This window comes from Strongylocentrotus purpuratus, unplaced genomic scaffold (assembly GCF_000002235.5).
Source record: "Strongylocentrotus purpuratus isolate Spur 01 unplaced genomic scaffold, Spur_5.0 spur5_scaffold_3, whole genome shotgun sequence".
Taxonomy (NCBI): Eukaryota; Metazoa; Echinodermata; class Echinoidea; order Camarodonta; family Strongylocentrotidae; genus Strongylocentrotus; species Strongylocentrotus purpuratus.
In genome coordinates this window covers 4,962,538-4,987,943 of record NW_022145609.1, presented here as the reverse complement: position 1 = coordinate 4,987,943, position 25,406 = coordinate 4,962,538, and the positions used below count along the sequence as shown (strand labels likewise).

Below are 25,406 nucleotides of genomic sequence, written 5' to 3'. Positions count from 1 at the left end.
ATATGAGATTGTATTCTAAAGAGAGAGCAAGAAGTCAGTGGAATATCTATTGTTTATGGCAAATGGGGACAGTGATGATTTATGATGTTTGATATTTCTAGATCACTTAGCCCCTTGTTTGTATACAATAAAAGAAATGATTTATAGCTCGGTACATGAAAAGGTACAATGTACCTCCTTAATGGCCATTCCCATCCCCTTCAATTCAGACGCTAGATAACTCCTTCCATTCCCCAAATCCTCGTATTTCAATTGCTAATCTGACATTGTCTGATACTGTTCATTTATCCGTCCTCTTCTACTTAACTTCAGAAGACCTTCCACAAAAAAGAAGTCACTTGTGGTTATAGGTGAAAAATCTATATGTCAGAGGTTCATAGTATCTATTTTCATGTACCCAGGCCAATGGCATTTTTGAAAGTTTGTTCGAAGATGTCTGTGAGCCACTTTGGGCTGTGTGTAGTTTTGTAGCTTGAAAAACAATTTTATAAATAACTGTAACTATAACCCCAAGGGATATATAAAAAATAGAACTGTCTCATTAATTATGGCAATGCACTAGATGTGAGGCCAAAGATATGTAAGGCAAATATTGCTAAATAACGCTACACATGGGGGCTATCCTCATCAACTGTATTCAAACTTTTCTGAAAGGAGATTTACAATGATTACAGATCAGTGATCAAGAATAGTTGGATGCATTTCAAACAAAGTGGCGCTAAGTGCTGCCATTGCAGACAGGTTCAGGGATAGATGTTAAAGAAATGAGTGTTTTTATCAATATTCTTGCTTAAAAGTGCACCAGCGTAAAGGAGATACCATGCAATTTTTTTTGCAATTTGTCCTTCTCTGAGTGTGCTGGACTGCACGGAACGTCTGTAATCTTACCTTGGGTTGTCCATTACGTTCATCCCCACTCACAGATCAATATTAAAACCCAGATTATTTAGTTCATCCCTCCTTCCATCAACTTCTCACTTAACATGCTCTCTATCTCTATGCCGACCTTTCCTAGTCTTGGAGCTCAATCTCGTATTCTCGTCCACGGTAGAGACTAGAGAGGGAAGCTCTATGCATCAGGATCAGGGAGTGATGGTGGGATGTAAAAATATGTTGAGTAGTGTCTCAGATTGTGACATTTCTACCTGATGCTTTTAGAGTGCTTGTGAGTAAATGGTGGATGTCTTACAGCAATTTAACCATGATATAGAGAGAGAGAGAGAGAGAGAGAGAGAGAGAGAAAAGAAGAAGAAGCAAAGAGTCAAGAAAATATGAGAGAATAGGAAGAGAGGAGTTAGGGAAAGAGAAAGAGAGGAAGATGAGAAGGAGAGAGAAAGAGAGAGAGAGAAAGAGAAAGAGAGAGAGAGAGGAGAGAAGCAAAAAGAAGAAAGGGTGATGTAGAAATATAGAGAATCAACAAAAAATGCAATCAACATGAATGCAAATTGTCATAATGTACAATTTTCAAAAAGTTGGTATTAGTCAACTTGTCAATGGATATTTAGGGCTCAATACCCCCAATTTCCTCATTCCTATATCTCAATGTCCTGGTGGCAATCATACATTCTTTCAGCGAGCTCAAACAACTTCCATGAATGCAAATAGAAAGAAATGGTCTTTCTAAAAAAGACTAGGCATCATCCACACCAGATCATCTGTCTACCACAGGAGGCCAATTTAGAGAGAAAGCACGTATCCGCCAACGACGAAGAGATGATAATTGAAAAACAAACTTTGGCGTTATTTGTACACGTAATGTAGAGCGATAAAAAGAGAAACAGAGGAAGAGAGAGAGAGAACTCTGGCACAGAACGTTTATTGATGATATGTTTGCATGTTTGCCATATCATTCTCGTCTCCTCTTATGCAATTAATTTACTTACAGGAGAAATATAATTGCTTTTTATGTAGCATTTACTGACTCATATTGATTTCTTTCTCTACTGTACAGGAAGAATAGGAGAGAACAGTATTTCTTTATGAGTGTGATGGGGCAAGGAGAGAGAGGGAGATGCGTGTTGATGCCACAGTTGTATTCTGATAACTTATTTGATAGTTGTTTTAAAGGGGGATACTTACTAAAAGAAATCTTAACCTGAAGCTCTTTATTAGTCAATTGACTGTGCCATGGTGGCAACTTTAATGATTGGTAGACAGAAACTAAATTGCTTGACATGTACGCAAACACCAGCGAAATTTGCAATTTACAGTTTGTTATGCCAATAAAAATCACTAAAGGGCAAAATCTGATGTATGTGGCTATTTGGAGTTGCATACATTATCAAGTGGAGTTCTGAACATAAATAGACATGTCATTTCACTTTATATTTGGTCTAATCTCCACTCTATAGTGCGGCTATATATGCCTCATACAGTAATCAGATGTACTAATTACTTATATGTGGTCAGTAACTTATATGGCACAAAATAGCTTGGACTGTATCTACCATAAAGATGAATTAATTTTTCAAATGCCACCCTAGGTAACTAAACTAATCCAATTCCCCCCCCCCAAAAAAAAATAAAAAAATAAAAAATAAAAATGTTGTTTTTTAATGCATTTAAAAGTCCAAATGACTATATCACTAAATTGAAAAAACATCTTATGTGCCATTCCAATATCCATCTATTTTATGGTTCAGAGGAGATCATATTTATTATGGCATCCACATTCCGGATAGATCTGGTCAAATTGCCAATGCTATCAAGCTGATAATGAAATTTGAAGAAGCATATTTTGTTTTCTTCCTCATTTATTACGACGACGGAGGTTCTAGCAAATTTGATTGCCACAAACTAAACACAAAAATGAATTTAATCACAAGAGTGATTACTTTTGGTCTGTGAGGTAATTCCTATCAATTTACTTGCTTTGAAGGCAGATGAAGCCAATGTAATAAAGACCTGTATTATTAGCTTCCTATGCTCGCATACTTTGCCTTTCTAGATGTCATCGAACTATAGCTTTTGCTTTTGAAAACATCAAATACTGTCTGACAGCCTGTCATGTATAGGTAAATGAGATTGAGCTTAAAATATAGCAGTAGCAATATGCAACTTCCCTGAAATATTAAAGGGGTATACTATTAATAGGAAAATAGAGTTTTTTGAAGCTTTTCCTATAACTATGATTTATGGTATTTTAAGGTTTGTTATGACCTACTCAAATGTATTTGAGTGCACATTCATAATTGTATGCTTTTACATGCATTAGGTTTTTGTCCATTTGTAAAATATCTTGAGTAATGAGGAAGAAAATCAGTAAAAGTTTGGAAATGGTTATTTATATGAATTCAATATATAGCGTGACAAATAGCGTGATAAAGTGAATGAGGAAAAGTTGTTGTGGCTACATAAAATAATACATTAGTTGGCTGTGTATTAGTGCTAGGTGAATGTAAGCTGTTTATTGACATTAAATCTTTTTGCCATCTTAACCACCGGAGTACATTCACATCTCACTCAGATTGAGTTATGACTTGTTATCTTCGTAGGTCATCAAGTACCGGTATGGAAGAGGCTTATTCTGGTAACAATGACTGATTAATCTATCATAAAACAGTTACCGTTAAAAAAACACATTTATAAAGTCAGTGAAAGACATGTAAGGAGTCGAATGATGTTATTCCCTGTCAAAAAACTTCTGTATATAGTGTCAACCATATTTGTATCTTAACATACATGTACATTATGTGTTTAGATACAAATGGGGAATGATATTTAGGGCCAATGTTCCAAGAGGTCTATCTCCTACACTTTTCAGCACTGATCATTAATTGTCCATCTTGGTGTCACTCATAACTATCATACTTTCTTCATCTCATATCTCCCTATACAGCTGTGAACATTCGCTTCCCTCGTTTCTATGGCACCTCGTACCTCTCGATTCCAGTACCCACCTCCAAGCTCTACCAGTCCTTCTACATCACCATATCCTTCAAGCCTGAGTCTCTCAATGGAAGGCTCTTGTTTGCTAGTCAGGAGGAGGATGGTAAAGGGGATTACATGGCTGTCGGTCTGGTCGATGGGAAGGCTGTCTTCAGGTATGTTTAGTTTTTCACCGTTTTAACAAGTTATTAAAATTGATAATCTGTTACAGCAAAGCCTTGGAACTGCTCAAGGAAGACATGACAAGTCTTAATAAGCAGTCTTTATGTGGTTTTATGTATGACATTTGTTCCTGAGACAATTGCTCTACGTACAGTGTCAAACATCAAAGGAATGCCACACTTTAAATTTTAACCCCAATCGCAACCTCACTGCAATCCTATAGCTTTCACGATATAAAGCCCGAGGCGAATTTTTGCCGGAGTAAAATGTTGACCAACTTTTATGTTTATTTAGCGCACCTTGCAATGAGAAACAATATTGACATGAAACAGAATAATGTGCTCACTGTAGACAAGTGGTCTTTATGGTGCTAAAGCAGGTTTCACTGTATTAGTGTTATCTATGCAGCTTTTTGTGTTCATATGATGTTTGTAGTTCCTTTGGTTTTTTCCTATCATTTTCTTTGTAATTGATGTTCCCATTAATTTCTGTCATTTGATTCATAAGGTTAGTCATCTATAATGTTTGTCATCTTAAGCTTATCTATAGTATCACAGTCTATCATTTTGGAGGGGAATGATTAGCTAAATGTTTTGTGAAGAATGGAACTTTACTTTGTGAAAGCCGCCTTTTTAACTTCAATATCAAGGCTTTCTTTGTCAAGTACAATGTTTCTTTTTTCTTTTGTTAAACTTTCACCTATTTATCAATCTGTTAATCTCATATTAATGTTCTTTCACGTCATCAGTCGAGGTTTGGTTGTGAAGTCGAAATAAATTATTGATCTGTAAACTTTGTTAAACTATATTTGTTGAATGGTGAAAAACCCATTTTCACCTTTGCTTGTAATAAGAAAAAAAAATTGAGGATTTAAAAGAAATGAGATCAATCACACCCCCGTTTCAAAGGAACCCTTTATTCTGTAAATCTCTAGAATGACTTTTAACAGTACCCAATTTTATTTTGTGGCTTTAGCCTCAAGATCAATACCATTCTCATATCATTGTGGTTGCTAATCCTATTCTCATGCCTCCAAAAAGCAATCATAATCTTTCATATCCTAAATTCTCACAATAGGAAGATTTCCACTCAATGTCATCTGATTATTTTCTATCATAACATGGGAGTCAGATCTCCTTGTTGTGGATTACAAAGAGCTTCTGCTTAAAAGTCACCCTTTCGAAAACCTTACAGATCTTTTACAGATCCTTTACCTTACAGACAATATCTTTCTCTCTCTTTGCGATGAATTATTCAAAGCCTTTCTTTCTAGAGATGGTTTGTTACTTACTTTTGTCCATTTTGAAAATTGCTTGAAAATCCTTACTAAGCTGTCCTGACCTTTGGAGAATAATGTTTTTTGTCTATCCTTCTGAGAGAATCACAGAAAGTACCTTCTGTCGTCATTTGTCATTGCACTTAGTAAGGATTATACCTACGAGCAAGCCAACAAAACTAAAAACATTTTATATAAAATGAAATGTTCAAGTCTTCTGACATTTATTCGAACAAGACCAGGAATAAATAGTAACAAATTGACATGATAAACTGATCAAATTCTGTTGGACTGTATTGTTCAATTACTAGAATAGATCATTTTCATGTATGCTTTTGAGAAGGCGGAGAACGTACCAAGCTACCTACTTTAACACTCCCATTCCCTTAAATGCCTTTTAGCAAGAAGTGTATACCTGTTCCGCTTCTTCATGATAGATGCGTCACCTGTATCTATTGCAGATTGGGTTTATTACCCCTCCAAAGAGCCTTTCTTACCCCTTCAAAAGAGCCTTTATTACCCCTCTATAGAGCCATTCATTCCATCTCATTCCATCTCATAGCCAAGGTTAACAAACTATTCCACCGTAGGCCACTGTTATCTATCATTACCATTCTATCATAATCTGGCTCAATTCTTTATTATAATCCCTGGTATTAACTTCGATTGATGTCAAATTGTGGTATCTTGACTTATGAAGAAAGATGGCGTACCTTCATAATGGATTGTAATTATGATGGTGCCCAAATAAATCATGGATTCACCGACTCAATACCCAACAGTGACATACATTTCTTTTTGCAATATGGAGGTGGTTGGATTTATGTCCTGTCCTGTAAAGTCAGGTGTATATATACCATCCTTTGTATCTTCAGCCACAAAGGAATCAGAAATGCAAAGTCCAGTAGTTGTGTGGGTGTTGTGGTTTTAGAGGGAATATCCTTTTTTCAAAGTTTGGGGCAAGTTTGACAGATGTATCTATAGCATTGGAAGAAGTTGATAGTATAGAAATATGTGGGTGTTTGGGGCATTGAAGAGACATCATGACTAATCCACATTTTTATTCAGTTATACAGCTTTTGGTCATTCATTGTCCCAGTTCCATTATTCAGAATTCTGAACGTTTGGTATCATGCCTGATTGAATTATTGCATTGTGGGTCAAAGTGTACCCCCTCCTTGAAATCAGCTACTGGTATAGATTTTCTTTCTTCATTCAGTTTAATAATAATCGATGATGCAAATTTAGCCATGTTTAATATGTAATGTAAAAAATTGGCTGAAAGCCAGAATGCATTATATGTATCTGTTAAGTTTATTACCGGTAGTTAATTTCTTACTTGCCCTAAACAAATAACCCATAGGTTAACCCAGTTATCGAATAAAGAAACAACACAGAAGCAGACAGGGTACATTATGACTTCCATATAGAGCACAGACATTGATGAAATCATGAAGACCGGACTAGAACATGATGTATAATAAGTAACATAGGCTTGTGTGTCCACATCATCTCTGCCGCTCTATTAACAGTACTTTAATTGGATTTATGCATTGGTAACAAGCCTACCTAAACAAGATGAGGCTCCACGACCGGGATTCATTGCTTGCTTTGTCATCCTTGCATAAACTGAAGCAGGTTGAATTCAATGTAAATGACTTTGAATGAAAGGATGGTGATAGTAGCCGCACAGTTTAATGACCAGCTTCCGTTTTGATTCATAGAACTTGCAGTAATATGAAGCCATTTAACGAGCGGAAAAGTTTAATTCAATTTAGAAGTAAAAGTTATATGAGCAATACAAGAGGAAGCTAACTTATTTCCATGCAAAATCATATGTTTAGTTGCACATTCAAAATAAAATGGATTATGGGGAAAGGAGCTTCATTAAAATTTAATCAGATTCCATCACATATGCTAGTGAGGATGTTTTGAGGTATAATGCTCATCATTTATAATATTTTATCAAAAAATTGATTGAATAAGTTTGCCAATTTGTATGGGTAAATAGAATAACATAAAAATTAGTAAAGTGAAAAGTTCTCTAATATTTCAATTAAAATTTGATATTTACCAATATCTCTGTTTGGAGCCAGAAGGGCATTAACTCATATCACTTAACACAGACTTAATGCCCTTCTGGCTACAAACAGATAAAAGAAGATTTCCAATTTGAAGATGAGCAGATAAATCAACTCAGAATGAAGTCTTAGATATATCACATCTAACTTGTATATGATTTATGAAGTATCCCATTAAAACAACTATTTTATGTAAACTCAGTCGCACATTTAGAGATACATGTATGTAAAGATGAGATATATCTTTGCTAACAAGCACTGGGATGGTTTGAAAGGAAGACAAACAGAGAAGCAGATCAATACAATGTGGCTCCAAGATGGTATGCACATGCTGCATGCACGTCTGAACCCAGACGAATCGTGTAGAACTTGGGAGAAAGAGTCGCCGCGTTGCCCGGAGTGTGTTTACAAATTGTGCCCCTCACGCTTGATATCTTAATTGTGGAGAGCTGGACGGTTAGCCAGATTTCTTTTTATATCTCCCTCTAAATGACTCTGAAACTGGCCTTGGATACCTCAAAGTGAATCGATACAATCAATCTGTACGAATTTGTAAAGAGATTCTATTACACCGTCGTCGGCCTACCATAAAAGTGTTGGATTGGTGAGGGTGTTTAGAGAAAGTGAGAAACTTCAATTGAATTGACTTTTTTTTTCTGCACCTTCAGAGTTTTCTGTAAGTGGGTTTCTTGGAATCTTTCTTTTCTTCAACGTAATACAATATTCTCTTGAAAGTTTTTTTGATGTTTTCTTCATCTCCGTACTCTATCTATCCATCTCATTATCACACTCTATCTCTCTCTCTCTCTCTCTCTCTCTCTCTCTCCCTCTCTCTGTCTGTCTTTCCATCCCTCTCCATCTGTTTGCTTTCTTTCTCTCACTAACTCACTAACTTCTCTCCTGTGTCTCATGCAAAACATAATACAATGAATAAGTATATTACAAAAAATATACAATGAAATGACAAATATAACAGTAATAACACGAGAAAAGAGGAACTAACTAGAAGCAGAGTTTGTTGAAGTATTCCTCAGATGCTGTTTTAAGATATATCTTGAACAAAATATACTTAGAAAATCAATAAATTAAACCTTCCTCTTCTTCTTCTCGTTCTTTTTGCTTCTTCTTCTCCTCCCACTTCCCTTCCTCTCCTTCTTCATACTTACAGTATATACAAGCAGTGTTTATTATAATTTTTTTATGTAATTCTCATACAATTGTTATCCTCTCTTAAAGGTTTGACTGTGGTCAGGGAGCAGCCGTGATCACCAGCCGGACCTCTGTCACCCTCTACAAGTGGCACACTCTCAAGATCGGTAGAGATGCTCGTAAAGGTTGGCTCCAACTTGACGATGCTCGTATGGTCAGGGGTACCACACCGGTAAGTCATCATAACTCCCTCTACTAACTACTGGATAACCATGGCAACTAAAGTATTCTAAGAACATCAGGAAAATTGAGACATTGTCTTTTTAGAGAGAAAAGGTTTCATAGATTGCAAAAAAAATTATTCAAATGATGTGGAAAGCACTCCTGTGTAACTCCTATACAAACCTAACTCCATGTATCTCAATGTTTGGCACCAAATTGTTTGTATTCTTCACATCGTGCTGTTATTCATGAGCTTTTGTTTCCTACAATTTGGCAGCAGAACCTTTATTCCCAGAAATGTGTGTGTACTTTTAAAGTTGAAGGTGAAATATCCTATGCAGTTCCAAAATGGTTGTTTTTGTCAGAAAAATAACCTTGTTCATGAAATATGACAATGTGCTGTTAGTTGTAATGGTAGTATTGATTAATTCAATGTGAAGGACATGTAGATAGAATCCAAGCATATTTTGTCTGTTTGGAGCCAGAAGGGTGTTAGCTTTCTGTAAAAGTATGAGCTCATGCCCTTCTGGCTTTTAACAGATAAACTGTTGAAATTACACAATACTGATGTATAGATCTGACCTCCCATTAGTTTCACCTGTCACATTTTTCTAAAGCATGAATTCAACAAATGATAGTACGTAGGAAAATTAAAATTCACAGTTTTCCTGTTTTGGGCAGCTGACTGGGAGTTAAATAAACACCTGACTATTTCCTGTTTAAGGTCACTGCAACTCTGTGAGTCACTGTTATAAAAACACAAGATATTATTATAAGATTTAGATGTTAAAAGTACAGCTTATCCTGTGGAGTAGCATGAAAAATTGTTTTCTTTGCTTTATGTAGTTACACATGTACTTCAGACATAGTATGAACATATTAAATTTAAGTTGAAGAATGAAATATAGAGTAATTAATGTATTTTTTTGTTGTTAATACCAGAATACCATAGAATTTCAATATTGCCTCAGATGGGCATTTTTCAATTTAATTCAATTCAAGACTTTATTCCAGACTCGACTGCAAGAGCAGAGGTCCATATAACGTATTTACATGAAGATATAAACAATTAACAAGAATAAGAGGGACACATATTATTAAAACTGACATATTTACATGTAGATATAAAAAATGAACAAAAATAAGAGGGAACACATACAGATATAAGAGAAACAAAATAAGAGCTTAGAACTAGATAACAGAACAGGTCAACCTATTTTGATAAAACCAAACTAAATGATTAAATACAATTATACCACCCTTGTAACTTTTCAAATGCTATTTCCTTTTTGCACACAATGTTATACAGGGTACGTTTTCCATGGTGACTTTGAAGGGAGACCTCTTTGTCGGAGGGTTCAACACCACTGCAGAGGTCCGTGATGGTCTAAGGATCAAGCACATGTTCCAAGGTTTCAAAGGATGTATCGAGAGCATCGACATTTCAAACATGGACTTGGATCTTAGGCCTTATCCCAAGGGTTCCATGCTTGGAGGACAGAATGTTGGTGAGTTGTTAGTAACTATGACCTTTCACCTTTGACCTAGCTGCTAAGGTAACAATGACCTTTGTCGTTTGAGACCTTTGACCTAGTTCACATGGTAACAATGACCTTTGTTGTTTGAGAGCATTGACATTTTAAACATGGATGTGAATCTTAGGCCTTATCCCAAAGGTTCCATGCTTGGAGGACAGAATGTTGGTGAGTGCATGGTCAAGACATTGAACTTTACAAAGCAATTGACCTTTGACCTCATTAACAATAATCATGGTAAGGAAACAGACTATATGTTAATCTAGATACCATTGATCTATTGATCTATAGAAAGGATTGGGATCGACCTTTGACCTCATGGCTTAATTGTCAGGTCAGGGGACAGTATGATGATGAATATAATGATAAAACTGAACTTCAGAAATCATAAGGGCTACTATGACCTCATCCCTAGGGTTAGAGTTTTATATTCATTGTAACTTTGTTGTTGTTTGTAATTGTCATTGAATGGAACATCTTGAAACCTTGACCCTACCCATGCAGGTGAATGCAGTGATGGTGTATGCAAGCATCATGTATGTACCAATGGGGGAGCATGTATCGGCAGGTCACCGGATCAAGCCATGTGTCTATGCCCTCTTGGAACACACGGCTCAGTATGCGAGGATGGTAAGTCAAGCTCCCGGCAGAATCAGTTTATATCATGTAATAATAATAATAATATTGGGTTCTTGTATAGCGCTTGTATCTGTCAGACTTGATGCTCCTGGGGCTCCTGATTAGTACCCTGGCTTTAGCACTGCTGCCATTACGACGCTCTAGCATTTTTAGGAATTAATTCCTGCCAGGTACCCATTTACATCACCAGGGTTGAGTGTGGCAAATGTAGATCAATGTCTTGCCAAAGGACATTAGTGCCGCGGCAGGACTCGAACTGCGGACCTTGTGATCAACAGTCTGGTGACGAATCCACTTGACCACGACACCTCTATGTAAGAGCCATTTAATCTTTATCAAAAAATTATTCAGTAGCGACCAATAATCAATTGATAATCAATATTGCATGACATCTGGCCACCGACTAAGGGTTAGCGAATGAGTCACAAGGTTATGACTGGATTCATTGGCTTGTGCGAATCCCTATTTCAGTGCCAATATTTGAGAGTATGAAGGTAGAAAATCATGACTTCCTGTTTGTGAACAGTAACCATAATGTATAGATAGCTATCTCTACCAGGGAAACCCTTTAATGTTGTTAACTTTTATATTATTATATTTCCCTTGATTTTTTTTGTTCTTGCAATTTGAAATTTCCCTGATTACATGTCTGATTGTGAGCAAACATTATGATCCAACATTTTTTTTATTCTGATTCTTGTATTTCCTGAAAGAGAAAAATATAGTTACATCAATATATATTTGCCCAAGAATCCAAGCCTATAAGTATTACTCTACCATGCATATCTTTGTTTTCATATACATTTCTGTTTATGATCTGTTGAATTTGTAGCAGGTTAAAAGCTTCTGCTTAAAGAAAAAATACAAAATAAGAACTTACTATGTAATACCAAACTCATTACATGAGCGTACTTCTTAACCCTTTCATTCTTATTAATTCTCTAAGTCAAGAACAGCGTAGCGCACCTAGGGTTCATCGCATGGTATTATAACACACATATACAAATGTGAGATATGTGATGGTATATATTTCTAGAGATCAAGCCACACACATAGTCGATCACACACATATGTGATTTGAAGCACATGGTTGGCCCATTTATTTTCTTTTGATTTCACCTCACTCGGCCAATTTATTAATTTTGTTTTGATAAAAGGTAGATTGAAGTTCATTTTTTCCCCTTCAAGGTATGCTGGTACCTCACATGTGAGCCAGATTTATTTTGCTTGAATTCTTCGCCGACTTTCAAATGTCTGTTTTTCTTTCTTGCTTCCAGTTGAATACTTTTTCTGTAGACCATATAATTCCCTCCTTCATTATTTCTTCTATAATCCTTGTTTCTTGCCCCTTTTTCCCTTCTCTTCTTATTCATCTATCAATATGCTTCTCTTGCTGTTTCTGTCTTCTTTTTTTCTTGTTTAGTTGCTTTTTCATTTCTTCTTATTTAAATTTTCTTTATTTAAACTTTACCAGCCTGATTTTCTGTCTATTTATCTATTTTATTCCTGTGCTTTTACATTATGCATGCATCCCCCCTCTCTCTCTCTCTCTCTTTCTCTCTCTCTCTCTCTCTTTCTCTCTCTCTCTCTCTCTTTCTCTTTCTGTTTCTCTCTTTCTCTCTCTCTCTCTCTCTCTCTCTCTCTCTATATATATATATATATCTATATATATATATATATATATATGCATCTAATCTCTTTCTTTGTCACTCTCTCCCTTCCCTCTCCTATCATCCCTTTCCTGCTCTTTCCTTCTCGTCCTCTACCCACTCTCCATCCCCCTCTCTAATCTCTTTTCCCTGTCTCTATCTATCCTTTCTGTTCTTCTCTCCATCCTTCTCTTCTTCTTTTCTCTTTCTTTCTTTCTACATGAATTATAGATTTTATTCTTGTACTATCCGTCATTCTTTCTCTGGCCTTCAATCTTTATTTTATATCAATGGTATTCACACATGACCTATTATAACTTCCTCTGTTACCCATCTTAATTAGCTGTAGATTGATAATTCAGTGTACCTTTAAATGCCTTCAAGTTCAAGGCCGTACTGTCTACTACAAATATTGCACTTTGCTACTCACAGCTATTTCATACATGTATATAGCAAAAGAATATGTTGTTGATAATTCCTTCAAAGGGTATTTCAAATTGAAATAATAGCTTATGTTTGGGTTGAAACAATGAAGGTCATTCAATATTGAAGGGGTCTAAGCAGGATGCACTCAACTACCAATTTACAATTCATGATTTGCTACAGTCTCTGGCTGACGTCCTTTATGTCCTTCAAATGCAAAGATTTTGGAGGAGGAACCATCTATTTCAAGCATTCTGATGAAAAAATTACTCAAATCAAGTTTTCATGCAAAAGCATTCTTATCCATACTTAGAAAATATACTGTTTTTATTTCATATCACACAATGTTAAGAGTAAGGCACAGTGATCGTACATTATAAATGATATGTTTGATACAGCGTTTTCTCAGAAGGTGAGGATAATGAATGCAAATTGTAAAACCCAGATTCAATTTGAAGAGATACCGCACATTGAGTATTCATCACTTTGATAGGAATAAAAAGACAAAATGATAGAGGAAATAAAATGTGTTTATACCAGGGAATTTAGCAACAAGTACTTGTGTGCAAATTATCAGATACATGTAAAATGAATTTGGCTTGTTCTTCAAATGGAGATTAATGATGATATTGATGTAGATGAGAAACGAAAACAGAGCATTACCCATTAAATACAGCCCCATAGTACAAATTCATGGATGTTTTGTTAACACTGATCGAATGCTCTCACCTGTTATGCGGAAACATTTTCTTTCCCCCTTTTGTATCTTCTTCATTCTTCAGTCTCCCCCCCCCCCCTCCTTCTAGCACTATTGTATCATTAGACCTCTGATGAAAATCAATGAATCCTTAATCTTGGTTGTTATTGGCTATCAATATCAATGTTTTTATTGTTAACCGTGTCTTCTACAATGTAAATTCTGCTGTAATTCAGCCCTGGAATTGTCTGGGATTATTTAGGGCAACCAATACTACGTCAACTCATTTTATTTCAATTCAATGCAATTCAACTCAATTTGATTCATTTTGTTTCAATTCATTTCAGTTCAGTTGAATTCCTACACACATTGTATTATCCATACATTGTATACCAATCTGCAGAATACATCATGAATGGGTATATGGGAGGTCAGAATATATCCATGCGTATTGAAGCAATCTAATATATCTGTCTAGATTCATCAAGCCTCTTTGGAATACAAGAAAGAAAAATGGTTTTCCTCCTGACCTAGAATGTTGATAGCAACTGATAGAGATACGGCAAGCAGTTGTCAGGGTGGTGATTTTGAGAGCTCCTTTTGAGAATGTATTTGTAGGTGATTCATGTTAGAAGGTCTAAATTGCAGGCGGCAGAAAGAAAATGCTTTAACCCTTCAAATCCCTTCAAATCCCATGTAATTGTTCTGTCTAGTGTCACTTTGGAAGCTGGTACATATGCATGAGCAAGATGAAATAGGTGTAATATAGCTTAAGACTTGATATTAATTTTTTTAAAGAGAGATCGTATCAAAATTTTCAAAGTAATATAATGAGGAGGAGGATGATGATGATGGTGATGATGATGACAATGCTGATGATAATGCTGATGATAATGAGGATGATGAGGATGAGGATGATGATATTGATAATGATAGACATGATTAACGCTTATACTTGTTAGTATTGATGCAGTAAGAAACAACATGCTTAAAACTTTTTGAATTATCTTTTATTGTACTGCAAGCAATTCATTTTTGTTTTACAGTTCACTTTGCATTTATTTTTTACAAACCAATGGCGTAATGGTGAAGACAAGATCCTCACAAGAAATAAATGACATGAAGCCTTCTCAATTTCTTTGACCGAAGGATGTTGCATACATCCAAAGAAACACAAATCATGTTCAAGCATATCATAGTCAAGTGTGAAGTTGTGTCTTTCATGTTCAGTATTCACGTGGACAACCTTTAAACACTACGAGCATGGAATGGAATTAGGTTAAGTCACATTACTCTATTCATAGGCGTGTTGACATAACCAGTATCGTTTGTCCCAGAGGCTGAATAGCTGAGAAGAAGATATTAAAATACAAAAACACAAATAGGATGTTTGTATAATGTGGAGGCGAGGAAGGAGGGGGTGGTAGAGAGATGGTATTTAGAAAAAAGACCAGTACACCCCCCACCCTCCCCCCTCCCCACATTAGAGATTCAAAGGATGCCCTTTGTAGTTGCTCGTTATGTTTTCATCAAGCTCCTTATCTTTACTCAAACGCGAGCCCAGGGCCATTTGGTAGATGCAGTCCTTGTGGAGCTTGAACTAATATACTCATGTAGCGTTACTGTGGCAACACGAGCATCATCATACATGCGTTTTCATTTCCCCAGGCATGCCATAGAGACATAAGTGACTGTTGAGCCCTTGTGCAGTCTGCTTGTGGTGTTACATCTGAAGATGAAGCGAGCTAGCTATCGTAAAGGGAAATAGTGCAATATTGAATTTGGGCAGGTGGATTAGCTATTGACAAGTGAGAATTAATGTTGCTTGTGAAAACAGTTTGATACAATCCCTCGCATGCTTGAAGATGTCAAGTATGTTAATGCAAGTTAGCAACCTGCTGACTCTTAGCTATTGATAGGCAGAAGCATATTGCAATGGATTTTTTTTTTTATTATTGATCTCAAAATACTGCAAGCGCAGAAAAATGAGGAACATGTTCAGCATTTCATTGTATCCAGGTTTCTAGAACATATTGTTTTCTTTTCTTTTGGAGAGAGAGAGAAAGAAAAGAAGTTACAGAATTGTTTTTCATACCATTCTATCTGTCCTTGAGGTAAGAGCAAGTAGAAAATAAAATAGGATATATACAAATTGTGTTTGAGGAAAATGGAAAATGCCAACAAAACAAAAAACTCCCAAGAAATGATACAGTTAATGTGCTATTGAGCTACAAATATTGTATTATCTGATGGTTACATTTTTACTCATTGTATGCTAATGAGAGAGTGTCATGGTTATGGACCATTTGAGTGTGTGAAAATGTGTCTCTACTCCTGCTTGCTACTGTCTTCTAGCTATTCTCTAGCTCTATTCTGCATGTTGCTTCTGTTTATAGTTCAAAGAAGCATCAACAAAATCCTTTATTTCATCGGCTGAGAGAACTGAAATTGAATTATAAACCTCAGAAAATACTCAAATGATATACACATGTTGTTGTTTTTTTGTTGGTTAATGTCAATCAGTCAAGAACTGACTATAATCACCAATGCCTTTCTTTTTTATATTTATTTCCATCTTTCTCTTTTTTCTCTCTTTTTTAAATATATGATATATTAAATATATTTCTTATTTACCTCTTTTTCTCTTTGCAGTAATTGAGATCCACACCCCATCGTTCAACAGCTCCCACTCCTCCCACATCGCCCATGACTCCCTCGGCAAGAAGCATCTCTCCTTCCTCCAGATGGAGATCATTTTCAAACCCAAGGAGCCGTCTGGGATCCTCATCTACAGCGGTACGGAATCCAGGGAGGGGGACTTCTTCTCCATCACGCTGGATGAGAACTACATTGGCTTTAAGTTTGATTGTGGCTCAGGGCCCGCTGTTTTGAGGTAAGACATGGAGTGAGTGCAAAGGATTACTTGAAATGGTAGTGATGATGATGATGGTAGTGATGCTGGCGGTGGTCATAGTGATGTTACAGGTGGTGTTGGTGTTAGTGGTAGTGGTAGTTTTTATAGACCATCTAATAAATAAGTGTACTTTTTCATCTTCAACCAGATAGAGGGATACTTTTGTTAATTCTTATTACAAAAAAAAATGGAGGGCTGCTCACAAGATGAAATACATTATTCTATATGTTTAATATAAAACAATTGTAAAAATCCATATCTCTAATGGATTTCCCTTAATTTTTTTTCTTCATAAGTTTCTCTCATATTGTGCTTTTATTTAAAAAAACTTTATATCTGGCTGTAATTTTCCTTTATATTTTAAGAACTAGTCCCAAATAAGATTACATATATAGCTTTTGAAGCATTCAAATTAACATGTATTTCATTGTCTCCCTCTATTGTCTGCAGATCAACCCGGCCAGTAACACTTCATAATTGGCACATTGTGGAGGTATCCAGAACGGCCCGAGAAGGTATGTTGAGGGTGGATAACCAACCTACGGTTACAGCCTTAGCCCCTGGAGCCTTCACGCAAACATCGTTTGATACAAACCTATACATCGGAGGCATTGATGATATCGACCTCCTGTCCAGAGAGATGGCAGTCAAGAATTCATTCAGTGGAGATATCCAAAGGGTGAGAGATAGTCAGAGATAGATGGAAGAGATGAGAGTGAGATCTAGGAAAGGAAAATTAAAGGGAGAGAAGGAGAGAAAGAAAGAGAAAGAGAGAGGATGAGAGATAGTCAGAGATAGATGGAAGAGATAAAAGGGAGATCTAGGAAGGAAGTAAAAGAAAGGGAGAGAAAGAGAGATATTAAAAGGATGAGGGATAGTCAGAGATAGAGGTGTGAGATAAGAGTTAGGTTCAGGGGAAAAGAAGAAGAAAGGGAGAGAGAGTGACATCCAGAGGGTGAAAGATAGTTAGATACAGCAAGATAGGGAAAAGAAAGAGAGAGGGAGAGAGAGTGACATGCAGAGGGTGAAAGATAGTTAGATACAGCAAGATAGGGAAAAGAAAGAGAGAGGGAGAGAGAGAGAGAGAGAGAGAGAGAGGGCAAGAGACAGTTGGAAGCAGAGGAAAGGAGAAGATGAAAAGTTTGAGAGAGACAGAGAAGAAGGAGAAGAAGGAGGAGATGAGTTGAGTAATAGCTTTGTTTCTCTTTCTTGTCTACCAAATAGGCACTTGTAAATAACAAATAAATCTCTCATTTTTTCTTGGGATCGGAATCAACAAATGATTGTCATATGAAATGTATATAAAATGGAATACACTGATATTATATACATACTGTATGTCTTTCATTGATTTATATAATATCCCTTTTTTTTTTCTTCTTGCAGGTGTTAGTCAATGATAACGCGTTAGATCTGATCAATGAGGCCGTGGGCGGGGCTAATGTCGGTAACGCCCACCATCCATGCCAGGGGCGGCCATGTGGTTACAATGGAGAGTGCCACCCACTTCAGGAATACTACTTCTGTGATTGTAGACTAGGCTTCAAGGGAACCTACTGTGAAATAGGTCAGTATTGCAAGGGTTATATGTAGATTTCCTTTCTTTCAATTATGAGTGCTTTGAATTGATTAAATTTAGAAACTGCTCTTTTTTTCAGAGCATTTTGTGTAAACAAGTGATATAAAAAAAAACTAATGTACTGCTCAAACAAAGTGGTGATCATAGGGAATTTTTCATTCATTTTTTTTAATTAAAGATGTTTTACAATGAATCAAATTTCACTGTAATGTGTGTAACCTCTTTATATACTGGTAGTGCTTTAAACAATTACAATTAAAAATTTACAAACAATTACTATGGTAGACTACTGCTTTGTGATTTCCTTTTGGACATGTGTGTAGATGATATAGGTGATCTAACAATATATATATAATACTTTTGTGTATAAAAGCATCCTATGGGCCCAGGAAATGAGTGAATTTTCACGAGAGGTTTGTCCTGCATATCTCACTCAAGCTCTTTCTCCCCCTTTCTTTCTTTCTTAAAAGATCTTAACATGTATCTGATTGATTGTGCATATACCTGACTGTTCTCTTTCATTTATATATGTTCTCATGTTCTTTTGCTTATAATGCAGATTTTTTTATGTGATTTTATAATTTTTTGTGCAAGTGCGCCGGGAGCATTTGATTTCAAGTGGATTTGATGCTTTACAAATCTCACATATTATTATTCATTATATCTCTCTTTGTCTCTCTGATATAGAAATTGAAGAAACTGTCACAGAACCTAGCTTCATAGGAAGGAGTTATCTCTGGTTTGCCAGTAATGAAATTACTTCCAGGTAAGACTACCCTGTTTTAGTTAGTTAACACCTTATTAAACATGTCTGTATAACTTACCTTACAAACTGTGTTTCATTGCATAAATGAAAGTAGAGAGAGCTGCTGCATTCATTACATAGCATCTACGTAATTAACTGTCACCTAGCATTCATAACTTGACTATTCTTAATGATATGATTTGCTCTTTCCCTTCTCTCTTTATTCTCCCATTATTTGATTTTGCAGTGTATGTCACTATCTCTGTCTTTCTATCCATCTGTCTCTGTCTCTCTTTCTCCCCTCAATCTCACTTTATCTCTTACCATCTCCCTTCTCCGAGACATTTCTCTGTTTTCCAATGACTGTCTCTCATTTACTTTCCCAACTCTGTTTACTTTTGGTAGTCTTACATTGAATATTGTGAATAATGCCAGCTGTGACCAATGGAAAATGATCCTAATTTGAAACACTGACCAGGAATGTTGAATTTGTGAGACATTGTAGAGCAAGTGCCAAAAGCGCCCACCAGAGACAGACACCGGTGCTATACAAGAAAAAAAAAAATCCATTTTTATTATCCTTATTTCATTTACTGGTAATCATGAAATGGCCATGCTGTATAAGTCATTATTTGGTGGGGTCTTTTCTTTTTTTTTGGGGGGGGGGGAGATTTTTGCAAATTTTTTGAGCATCATGAATTCAACAGCTTGCAAAATTTAGCTGGTAATACATTTGCAAATATGTACCATGAGAAGCCTGTGTTAATTATTAAGAAAATGAAACTCGCAAATATCTGTTTCCCTGTCCTCCATGGAATTATCTTTACACAGACTATTGTTATATACAGTAATTCATCTATTGACCATCATATCTTTGCAATGTATATCATCATCTTCCCACTTTCATTTGCTTTGCAGATTGTCAGGGGAGAGGAACATGTTCTCCTTTGAACTCCGAGCCACAGAGCCCAACGGTCTGGTCCTATGGGCAGGTCATTCCAGTATGACCTCAGGAAGTGATTTCATTGCTATGGGCCTTGAAAATGGCTTCCTTTTACTAAGGTAAGTGACCAGTGCCAGACATATGAGGTGACATAATGAGGATATTACAATTAAAGCTCTGAAAGTCTTTATTGTCCGATTAAAAAGAAACCATAAGACTTATAGTATGGCCTTTGTATACACAAACTTTTGCTCAGTTTGGCATATCAAAGTGTCCATTCTGTTCCTGTTTTAACTTCCAAATAAGGAATTAATGTTTGCTTTACTACTTGATGTGTTTCTTTGAAATTCAAGTAGACTTTCTGACATTTCCTAAAATATGATATCGTAATGCTTAATGTTTTTGAGCTTTAGCTTGGATTTGACTTCAAATTTTGGTCATGAAGTTTGATTTGATATATTAACCTAAATTCAGTTTCAGCTTGAATTGGAGTTTTTGCTGTCATTTTATTTTGAATATGAAATTTTAATATCAAACTCAACCTTAGAAAAAGACAGGTGAAGAGTGGAAAAACCTGTCTTATCAATCAGGGGTCCTGTCAATGACAGAGAGAGTTCTTTTTTTTTAGAAGGAGTTTGAAAGTAAATCTGAGATCAGTTGTGACAAGCTTGAGCCATATCTCCAGTGAAGAGTTTAATCGAGTTGAGATTGAGGTTGAGTTTGCATTTCAATGTGGAGTATAAATTGTATTTTGATGGACTGATTTAGTATATATAGAGTTTGATTGTTATTTAGATATTGGTCTCAATTTCCTTTTGATTTAAAATATAAACCTAAATTCAGTTACAGTTTGAGTTTGAGTTTTTGCTGTCATTAGATTCTAAATATGAGACTTTAATATCTAATTCAACCTTAGAAAGAGATAGTTAATCCTACTGATTTAGAGTTTGATTGTGATTTTGTAATTATTGTGAATATCTTTTTGAACGTTCCAGATTCAACCTTGGAGGAGGGGAGGCAGTCCTAACAAGCAGGAGACCTGTCAACGACGGGGAGTGGCACGTCGTTAGGATAGACAGGCTAGGCATTGTGGCTATCATGGAAGTAGACAACGACAATGCAGTCACGAACCAGGCCAGTGGAGAAGACTTCAGGCAACTCAATGTCAATGATGGCTTATACCTAGGTAAAGTGATCTAGTGTGGATTATCTTCATATTGTGCATGTTACTACATCATTTAGAAATCGCTACTTTTGCTGTTAGGTCTGGCAGGTGTTATCCATGGTTAGAGTTTTCCTTTAAAGAGTTAATCTTACCTGTTACAAAGGACCAAGTTCAACTCTGTTGATGAATTGTCTTGTCTGGGAACATTTGCACCAAATATAAAGGGGTGCAAAATATGTTGAAACTCTCAATTTAAGATTAGATGGATGAAGAAGTTTAAAGTTTGAATTCAGCCAACATCTATCTCTCCTTTACACCAACCTTATAACTCTCTCAAACATGGAAGCAATGATTTTGATCTTTTTTTTAAAGTCTTTTTCTGAACTAATTTGAATTATTTAGAAGCTTCATTTTCTCTCACAAGTTCATGGGCAAACGCTAAAGTTGAGCCATGAAATTTTCTCATTACATTTTCAAGTTATAATGTAGACAATGTTGACTAAAGACCCGTCAAAAATACATAACCCTTGAGTTGTAATAACAATACCTATGCCTCCGAAACTGATTTCAACCTTGTACGATATCTCTTGTCTAACCGGCCATCTCCTTGTGTCTTTGATCTTGCAGGTGGAATGGATGACATGGTTGAGACGACAATGAACCTCTACTCAGAAGGCATGACAGGGTGTCTCAGGAACTTCAACATTGACCAAAGTCTCAAGGTCTTATCAACGGAACAACCCGACGGCGGCAGGAACATCAAACAATGCTCATAATCCATCCATAAAAAAAGAAAGACTTTTTTCCTCTTCGTGTCCAGCGGCAACATTTTTGTATGGCCCAAGAGGGCGTGAATTCAGTCGCGTCTTGTCGCACAAGCTGTCCATAGAAATGCAATTGAATTCCGACGTTGACCAAGCTCAGAAATGATCTGCTTCAAATATATATTCCAAGTGTTTATATGGAAAGGAGATCATCTTTAGTGAGTCAAGGCAAGGCAGTGACGTGAATACATTCAACTCTGTCCTAAGTTCCCATGGTAATGGCAACAGTTCAAAATGACCATCATTAATGGAGTGACTTTTAAAGGGAAAGTTATGTCACATATCCGTCAGTATTTTTGTTTGATCTTGGTGGGAAGAATTCCTGCCGTTTGGGAGATCCATCATGTTAGTCACTTCTGTAGAAGAGCAAGTTTTAATGACTATAATCCTCCTCATATTGCCAACCAAAGCTCACATCAGTGTGGACTGTTATATTTGAATTATTGGTAGTATTTTTAAGACCTTATATTTTTGTCAGGGTAAGATGTCTAAAGTACAGAAGGCTAAATTACAGTCCATGTTTCTTTATATTTTCTTTCATTTAAATCTTATTCTAATGTACAATATTTATATCAACAAGTGTGTAAAGAATTGTTATGAGTTACAATGTGTCAGTTTAAAATCTGCATCTACAGTCTTGCGTAGGAGTTATACTTGGATCATCATGACCAGTATATAAAAATTGCAGATGAGGCAATTGAAAACCATGAAAAGATCAGTAGTAATAGTAACATTTTTATCATTTGGAAAAAACACAACTGAAACGAGTCTTGATCGCCATTCTTGGAGCCTGATTCATTTTAGCAGACTTTTTAACAGCAGAGTTTCTACAAATACATCAAAATCAACTCAAGACATCTACATAATGGTACTATATCTCAAAACAGTACTGTTAGAGATCTTCTCTTGAAACCACCCCTTTCGTCTCAATAGTGTGTTTTTTGTAAGGCTTTTCATTATTCTACTTACATCTTGAGAATCTGAATTTGAAACTTCAATTTATTCAACGGCAGATAGGTTTTTTTTGTATGTGTGTGTCTGTAGGCTGAAGTCGAAAGTCAGGCATTATTATGAGTTTTGTAGTTCTACACTTGCCCACAAACATATTTCAAACAATCCGCACTGTCACATGGCTTTCATTAAGTTGAAATTTGTATTTTCCTTTTTTTAAGATAGTAATGGTCATAAGAAATGCAAAATATCTTATAAAAATTATCACAGTGGAAAATCAAGTGAAAGGATAGTTTCTGGATTTTTATTTTACTGTTAGTTTTAAAATTTGAAAGTACTAAACATTTGTAAGTATTTATATGTCATATGTAACTCACAGATTTTGAGAAATATGTCAACCTCGAGTTCAAGTAATGTAAAATGACACACAAATGGATTTTTTGCCAAATGATACTAAATAAGAACAAGTAGTAAATGCATTCCATTAATGATGAGTATTTCAGTGAGAAGGATTTGAAAGACTTTTAAATGCCTTTTGATTATGTGACAGATTTCTTGTTTTATGTTTATGATAAGATTTTGTATCAACGTTCTTATGGATATATTATTAAAAGTTGTGAGGGTCATCATTTTTATGCATATTAATCTACATTTTTAATGAAATGTGAAAATAAGACAGGAGATATGATCAAAAAGTTGTTTATTGTTGGAAAAAAATATGTTCCTCATTTTGATTAGCTTTGACCTGATTATCATTTGTTAAAGGAGCATAAATGATACACGGCGTGAAATTTCAAGAAAATATTTATTTATGTTTCTTTATTTTTTTGTTATCTTGCTGCACATAATGCTTCGGACATATATTCCTTCATTTCATTAAGTTTAATTGTAAAAGTTGGAATTGGTACTTACCAACATGAGAACAATTATTAACTTGTAATCTTCTTTTTTAAAAGTTGTTATTGTATCAGTTCTACAAGATGTTTCATATGTTCTCATGTACAGCATTATTTCCCTTGAATTTATCAATGAAATTCAAACTTTCAATTGTGGTATATTCCATGCCTAGTTGTACAATGGTTTTGTACAGCAAAATTGTATGCACAGCAATAACATTTCAAAGGTTTGTGATAAGTAATGTCACTACCTTTCCATTTTTTTTTCTTCAATCAGAAATATTATATTATATTTAATCAACTCATTTGTATTATTGAGATGTTAGGTGTAGCATGTATATAAAATGTGACACATAATGCAAATGATATGTGTGTATGATTGTATGTATGATCGTGTCTTTGTTTATTACTCATTCAATTTGCCAACCTATTATACATGTACTTGTATCAAACTTAAAAGCCAACATTTTGACATCACCGTGCCTTTGGGAAGATCATCAATTGTATTATACTTCTCTTTACTAGACAACAGACAAAAAGAAATCAGTATCTTGATTTTAAAGCTTCATTGTATTATACGTGTAAACTATTATTTGCAGAAATTTCTCAGCATTATTTCCAAGATACTAGTATGTTGCCAAAAGGTAGAACAAATGGAAACTCTAGAAATCAGGTCCAGTTTAAGTACAATGCATTTTTCTGCTTTGTTCTTTGTTTATGGTGAAAGTGTAGCGATTAAACAAAATATTTTATGATTATTGTAAAAATGAAAGTTCATAGAAAGACAACCATTTTAAGTGAAAGTTGCACATCTGGGTATTTTTATTGACATTGATGGCACTTTTAGATTGTGCTTTCCCAATGAATTATGTATCACTTCTATATGATATCTTAGTGGTTAAGTATTTTTCATTTTATTGAATTCTATAAACCATCATACTTTTAATTTAGCTCAAAGAAAGAGACAATTTTTAAAACTTTATCGTAGATATAATAAACAATCCCTTGCCATACATTCATGGGTAAATTGTATTATTGGGTTAGATAGTTTGTCAAGAAAGTTGTTTAGCATAAAAATAAAAGTCTTTCTAATAACTATAAGTCCATCAATAATAATATCATTCATAAAATTTGATGTATCTGTTGATGTATCTGTATACATTTGTTAGCAAGAAATATCTCGATTTAAATCTATGTTTGCTTCCTCAACCGTTGGGAGTATCAATTCATCTATTTTCTGTGATTGAAGGGTTTTTTGTTAATATAGTTTTTCTGTTATGAATTTCATCAGACCCATAGATACTCTCTTTATATATGTAATTTCCATTTGTATTGCATGTGTTTTAATTTTTTTTTTTATTAGATCGGAAAAGAAATCTTAAAAGACCCCCCCCCCCCCCCCAAAAAAAAATTGCCATCAAATCATTTTTATTTATATTGATCACATCCTGTATACTATACCTTTTGTTTTTCTCATTGTTTTCGATGTAACATACAATATATTTGCTTTTTTAATAGTACACTGTTGTCTTTGCTGTGTATGTTTGTGTATGATGGGGTATGTATTGGATACTGTAAAATCAGAAACCTTTAAGTGCATGAAACTTTGAATAAACTAAAATTATTTTACTGCATTGAACTTTCACAAATCCCAACCGGTTTCATGCA

The 25,406-nt window shown here is 35.3% G+C and overlaps 1 protein-coding gene across 1 annotated transcript in view; it reads left to right on the top strand.

Moving 5' to 3' along the window:
- The window catches only part of LOC115919001 (pikachurin-like), a 60,388-nt gene extending 36,771 nt beyond the window's left edge, over nucleotides 1-23,617 (top strand). The window contains exons 4-14 of the mRNA XM_030996644.1: nucleotides 3,839-4,043; nucleotides 8,644-8,788; nucleotides 10,088-10,286; nucleotides 10,818-10,943; nucleotides 16,374-16,614; nucleotides 17,086-17,314; nucleotides 18,022-18,202; nucleotides 18,902-18,980; nucleotides 19,878-20,021; nucleotides 20,898-21,088; nucleotides 21,695-23,617. Of these exons, the coding sequence (XP_030852504.1) occupies nucleotides 3,839-4,043; nucleotides 8,644-8,788; nucleotides 10,088-10,286; nucleotides 10,818-10,943; nucleotides 16,374-16,614; nucleotides 17,086-17,314; nucleotides 18,022-18,202; nucleotides 18,902-18,980; nucleotides 19,878-20,021; nucleotides 20,898-21,088; nucleotides 21,695-21,843 (1,889 nt within the window). The 3' untranslated portion in view covers nucleotides 21,844-23,617. The remainder of the gene's footprint in view (nucleotides 1-3,838; nucleotides 4,044-8,643; nucleotides 8,789-10,087; nucleotides 10,287-10,817; nucleotides 10,944-16,373; nucleotides 16,615-17,085; nucleotides 17,315-18,021; nucleotides 18,203-18,901; nucleotides 18,981-19,877; nucleotides 20,022-20,897; nucleotides 21,089-21,694) is intronic.
- Nucleotides 23,618-25,406: the final 1,789 nt, after the last annotated feature.